The sequence below is a fragment of the Cajanus cajan genome, chromosome 4 (genome assembly GCF_000230855.2).
Source record: "Cajanus cajan strain Asha chromosome 4, NIPB_CcT2T_4, whole genome shotgun sequence".
In the NCBI taxonomy this organism is placed as follows: Eukaryota; Viridiplantae; Streptophyta; class Magnoliopsida; order Fabales; family Fabaceae; genus Cajanus; species Cajanus cajan.
In genome coordinates, this window is record NC_138520.1 from 31,859,172 (window position 1) to 31,865,553 (window position 6,382).

The 6,382-nt window shown below is 36.8% G+C and overlaps 1 protein-coding gene across 2 annotated transcripts; it reads left to right on the top strand.

Moving 5' to 3' along the window:
- Nucleotides 1–1,977: 1,977 nt before the first annotated feature.
- On the top strand, nucleotides 1,978–4,437 carry LOC145956777 (putative E3 ubiquitin-protein ligase ARI2). 2 transcript variants are annotated; one of them, XM_083072453.1, is made up of 4 exons: nucleotides 1,978–2,853; nucleotides 3,267–3,455; nucleotides 3,644–3,896; nucleotides 4,097–4,437. In XM_083072453.1, the coding sequence occupies exons 1-4, from the start codon at nucleotides 2,750–2,752 to the stop codon at nucleotides 4,199–4,201; spliced, it is 651 nt and encodes a 216-aa protein (XP_082928579.1). In that variant the 5' UTR covers nucleotides 1,978–2,749; the 3' UTR covers nucleotides 4,202–4,437. The 2 variants fall into 2 exon arrangements, with proteins under 2 accessions (XP_082928579.1, XP_082928580.1); XM_083072454.1 differs by having other exon boundaries at nucleotides 2,064–2,853; nucleotides 3,087–3,455; nucleotides 4,097–4,435.
- The last annotated feature ends 1,945 nt before the right edge of the window (nucleotides 4,438–6,382 follow it).

Below are 6,382 nucleotides of genomic sequence, written 5' to 3' on the forward strand. Positions count from 1 at the left end.
CAACCTTGTGGAAGACGAAGCCCCCTCCATCCAAGTTGCATCGCCCCTACTCTATCACTCTCTTTCCTGGTGATGGCATCGGCCCTGAAGTCATCTTTATCGCCAAAGACGTTCTTCTCCTTGTCGGTTCCCTCAAATGTAACCCTCTTTCTCTTGGCTTTTCCATAATCGCAACATTTTCATTTTCTATTCAGTGCTTGCTGAACCAAGTATCAAATAAGAGTTTTGAGAGATGCTTTTGGGTGGAGCTACGTTGGATACAACGAGAGTTCCATAACTTGAGAAAACCCTTTCTGTCGCTAAGTAATCCGATGTTGTTTTGCTTGGAGCCATTTGAGGGAGGCTACTTTACTTTCATTCTTTACCACTTTAGAATTTTGTTTTTTAGATTAGTCCAAACTTAGATATATTATCCTAAGTAGAGATGGTGTTATTTTAAAATTATCCTAGTATAGCTATATTAGTTTTTCTGTTTATGAGTGGTTACGTTCTTTATGGTAGTCACAAATGTGAATTTCTATACTTGTGTGAAATTTAAGAATAATTTATTCAGAAGGTTACTTATGCTCCGTAAATATGGTTTTGTAAATATTAGTTTTCTATTTCTTTCAAATGTAGGCCTAATGATTCTACTACTGTGGTTGATCTTGCTTGTGGTAGTCTTTCTGGAATTGCATCCTCAACAGGTGGGTGCTTATTGGTTATAACTATCTAGTATCTAAGTAATTGAGCCAAAACTATTCAAGTTTACATATAGAATTTATCATGTCCAGTGCCCAACTATGACATTACATGACTAATTTATCTTTGAAACTCACTTAATTACTTTTGGCCGATGTCAAAATATGATTACTATTGTAACATAGGAATTGAAAATCATTTATATGAATGTCGAATTGGTTGGATGGTAAGAGATCTGAAACTCTACCTTAAGCGGTGTAATGTTCTATTTTTTAAAAACATCCGCATCAATCCCTAATTCAAAACTAATCATTACTCGTAGGTTAGAATAAATTGAATCCTATCTCTCAAATGTAATCCAACCAAAAGAAACTGTAAAATATGAAGCAATGTTGCCACAATAACTTAGCAACAATCGAGTGAACACCACCCATCTCAATAGTCAATAGGCAAAAACTAGTCCAAATTTTTATTATAATTGGAATAAATTTCACTCTTTAAATAATTGAAAGTTGAAAGTACATGCTCATTTCTTGTCCTAGATAATTTTCCATGATTTGTTTCAAATAGCAGTTCAGTTTCCTGTCTTTAGTGCCTAACAGATCATCGTGGTTAATTATATTATATGCTTGATTTTTTTTTGTTTCGCAATATCATAATACGTCATTGGTATAACCTATTTTTCTCTAGAATAATTACTATTGGAAGTTGTATTTGTAGTGGCATGATGTGATGTCTTTTTGTGTAAGCTAGCTTATCTTGCTTGAGTAATGGTTGCCCAGTGTAAGAAATTTCTTTGATTGAAAGAATGTACACAATAATGCCTTTCCATGATTGCATTTTCAAAGTAAAATTTCATTTTCATGAAACTAGTTAGATAAGAGATTATTCTACTTTTGGCATGATTTTTTATGGATGTTACCTAAGATTTTGTTTAATGTCTCATGCAACATGCAACAACATTTCCTTTGGATCTTGTGAGGTGTAGGATGCAATTAAAGGGTGCTGGCGGTCGAGCTCATGTCTACAACACTGGCTTGTTTGGAGCATTTAGACGCATACACTACTACAAAAATAATGTTTAACATCGCCATATTTACATCGGTTCTAGTAGAACCGATGTAAATCATAAACGCGGTGGCAAACTTGTAAATAAATAGAAAATATAAACATATTTACATCGGTTTTACTTATGACCGATGTAGAAATGAAATTCAGGGAGTTGTTCTACGTCGGTTTTGCTTAAAACCGATGTAGAAATGAGACCTAATTTTCTCGCGCAGTTAAACCATCCGCCTCCTCCCACTCCCAATCCCTCTCCCCCATCCACCAAACCCTAAACCTCATCCTCCCTTCTGGCCTCGCCCCCGACGCCGCCACTGCTTCTCGACGCTCTCTAACCCCGAGGCTGCTTCGCGAACGACATTCTCCTCGGCGAAGGTGTCGTTGTTCCTAAAGGCCATGATGAGCTCGACGGCCATGGGTGCATGAAAGAGAGAGAAAGGGGAAAGAGAGGAAAGGGGTTGTCCGTGCCCTCTGCTCCGCCTCCCGCCTCGACCACGCCGTCTACGCCTTCATCGAAGAGATGCGCCGCGACTTCGCCCTCAAGCCCGACCTCGTCACCTACACCATGCTCATCGACAACATCTGCAACTCCAAGAACCTCCGACAGGCCATGCGCCTCGCCGTCCTCCACCGCGAGGGCTTCAAGCCCGATTGCATCGTGCGGCGACTCTGAGACCGTTAGATTCGTTCATGAAGCCGTGGAGGCGCTGCTCACATAGGTTGTGTTGTATTGTATTGTGCGTCTCTCTCTCTCTCTCTCATTCTCTTTCATTCTCTTTCATTCTCTATTCTCTATATATGTGTTTCTGCGTGGAGTGGCGTGTGTGTAGCTGCGCTCTCTCCTGCCGGCGCTCTCGTCGGAATTTCAGTTTTTGATTTTTCCGATCACCGGATTCGATCCAATCCCCAATCCCTAATTGCCAGCCCAACCTTTTTCATCATCAATTCTAATTCAATAGGCATTGGGGTGCGCTGCCGGAGATGGAGGATTACGCCACCAGCGATGACGATTACCATTATTCCTCCGATCAGGAGGACTCCGTCGATGCCTACGAAAACGACGACCCAGATTACGCCTTGCTCTCTTCCAAGGGTCCCACTACTCAGGTATTTATTCCCTTCCGATACCGCACGCCCCAAATTTCTAACCTTTTCTTTTTCTCCTGTCAAAACCCTCACTCTTTCGCATTTTCGCTCTCCCCATGATTTACGTCTGTATGTTTTTATCTCTATTGCTGTCTTTTCTTATTTCTATTTTCCCCCTTATCTGATTCTATTTGTTTCTGAATTGATTGTTATATTCGTCAAGTGCATTACCTCTTGTTCTTCTATTGAGATAGGATTATTGAAGGTTCGCCTTTTACAACTGTTTTGCCAAAGTTTTTGTTGAATTTTCGGGCTGCGTCACATGGTGTGTGAACGTCCAGACTTTGTCGGTTAAGTTTTTAGGTGTTGGGATTTGGAAAGGCTTATTGTATCTTAAAGGAATCCCCTTTTACTGTTGTACAATTTTGCTTTAGATGTTTGTCAGAAGCACACTCCCCTTGTTCATGCTTGATGTGGGAGCTTTGGGCTAATAAGTGCCGAGATGAATCAAAAACTGTTAATTGGATAACAGTTCATACAAAACCATGTCCCAAGTGTCACAAACCTGTGGAGAAGAATGGTGGTTGTAACTTGGTTAGCTGTATCTGTGGGCAAGCATTTTGGTGAGTTTTCTTCCTTCCTGCATCGTATTTTTTCACCCAGTATTTCTCTCATAATTAGCGTATTCTATGTAATAATTTTATCTTGTTGGTTATAAAAATATGGTAATAGGGATCAGAAGTTGAACCTACTTGATTGTTCAAGTTGACATTTACTTATGTTTTGCATAACAATTTCCCTTTTTATGCAGTTGGTTGTGTGGTGGAGCTACTGGTAGAGAGCATACTTGGTCAAGTATAGCTGGTCATAGCTGTGGTCGCTACAAAGAGCAAGAGAAAACAGCTGAACGGGCAAAGAGGGATCTATATCAGTATATGCACTATCATAACCGATATAAAGCTCACACAGACTCTTTTAAGATTGAAAGTAAACTGAAAGAGACTATACAAGGGAAGGTTGCTATTTCAGAAGAAAAAGATTCTACACTCAGAGATTATAGCTGGGTAAATAATGGACTCTCCAGACTATTCAGATCCAGGCGTGTCCTATCATATTCATATGCATTAGCTGTTGAAAAAATGTTTTGCCTATGATCACTATTTTTTTTTCTTGTGTTCTTCTATAATGTAAAATTATCTTTTTTAATACCAACTTAATATTCCCTGTAATTCTTGTCACCAATGAATGCTTCTTGTATTTTCAGGTTCTAAAAAATCATTGTGATGGGTCTGAGATTGGTTCCCTGCTGCAAATTATGAATTGTACTCTTACTATATATGGTTCTAGGCTTCTTAGGCATTGGGTATGAGCTGCTTCCATTCCTCATGTACAATCACTGGATGTTGAATTCTCAATTGTACTTTCCTTTTGAGCGAATCAACGAAGATGCAAATTATGAATTGTACTCTTACTATATATGTTTAAACTCATACTAGTTGTACAAGACCACAAGTATGTTTCAAAATATATATTCAATTGTACTCTTACTATATATGTTTAATCAACGAAGATGCGAATCACTGGATGTTGAAGTCTGATGGCCATTCTTTTTCTTTAATTGTTCGGTAATAATTAGAAGAAGGAAACAAAATATATATATATATATACTACATCGGTTATGCTATAAACTGGTGTAAAAAGTGTTGAATATACTACATCGGTTTGCATGAGAACCGATGTAGTTTTACGTACTTTTTACATCGGTTTTCGAAACAGATGTAAAATATCTTACACATTCTACATCGCCTGAATCTACATCGGTTTTAGAACCGATGTAAATTATCTAAATGAACCGATGTAAAATGTCCCTCCTGTAGTAGTGATAATTCAAACTGAATGGGTTCGAGGCTTGTATAGAGGAATTCTACCTGAGTACTACAAGATTGTTCCCAGTGTGGGCATTATTTTTATGACTTACAAAACCTTGAAGATGTTTGTATCAGGAATTCCAAGTTATTAGCATACTCAATTGCTAAATTTGCACCAATGTTCTTGGGTTTAAGTTAATTGAAAAGTACAATACTAGGGAAATTTGATCTCTTAGGAAGGAAAGAGGATATATTACTTGATTATCATCTAGGGTTAATGTCAACTAGGGTGCAATGAATTTAGAAAGTATTAAATATGACATGTAGCCTTTTCCATAGGGAATTTAAAATCGAGACTCATAATGAATCTAAATAATCTCCAAAAGCTTGATTAGTTGTAATATGAACTTAAATTAATTCATAATCTATTTAATACCATTTTAGTTTTGCTTTAATAAATTGATTCTTAATCTTTGATTACAATTTCAGAGCTGCATCATGTTTTTCTGTCACTATTCCTTACTGGACAATGTCAAAGCCTTTGAAAAGGTATTTCTTTAATCTTTAATTTGTTTTTGGGTTGCTAACAAATCTAATGCTTCAATTCAATGTCTTATTTTCAATTCAATGTGATTTTTGCTTGTATAAAGAAATTGTTTTTGGAGTATAGGATGAAAATTTTTCTTTTGCAAATCCACTATACTTTTGGACAATGGAGTTGATTATAGCTATATCAAGTCATTAACCATGAGAATAGATTCTAGTAACAATTGTAAGAAAAATTAGTTGATAAATTTTTCATGCTGAGATTGTAATGAATATACCATGTCAACTAAGCTACCATTGCTAGCTTATTTTTCTAATTTTTAGTTTCAGAATTTTTGCTTCATGTGTTAGTTAGCTTTCGCATTAGGCACAACAATTCAATACTACACCATATGGTTCTTAGTTGTACTATTGCATGCCATCTTGGAGGTGGTTGATGCATTCATCTTAATGATATATCTATATGATGGATAAAAATATTGTTTCCAAAATTCTTTAACCCTTATTCTTCCCTATTGATGAGTCATTATTTTCCCTTATTTATTTACCTTTTTTGTGCTTATTTTAATTGATGATTTGGGCTTAATCGCTTATTAATTGCACAGTTTCATTGCTTGGGCTTCATTGGGCCAGTAATTCAAATTTTAATTAATTCTAATTCACTAGGTCTAATTTTTGTCTATTAATTATTTTCAAGTTAATTGTGAAACATTTTTAGGCTTGGATATTATTTTTGTACTTCAAGAGATAAAGTGCCACGTCAGCACCACATTGCCACATCAGCATCACATCAACAACTTATTTACATTTTTGTAATTTTGGGCCAGACGCATGGGCAGGGGGGCCCATTTTGCATTTTTAGGTCTTAGGTCTTGGTTAGGGCTGACCTAGCAACCACCAACCTTAAGAAAACTGATGTGACCACGTTTTGCCCTTCCTTTATGTTTTTCTCTCCTCTGGTTTGTATCTCCATTTACGTTTGCTGCTCTGGTTGTATTTTGAGATTGCATTTTTATTTGAATGAATAGGGATTGTTAGTTTCTTCTTCCTATCCTCTTCCTTGAATTTTTGTTTTCATTTCTATTTTAATGGAAGGCTAAAACCCTTGGGGTTGGCTCCTTGAGCAGATTGTAATC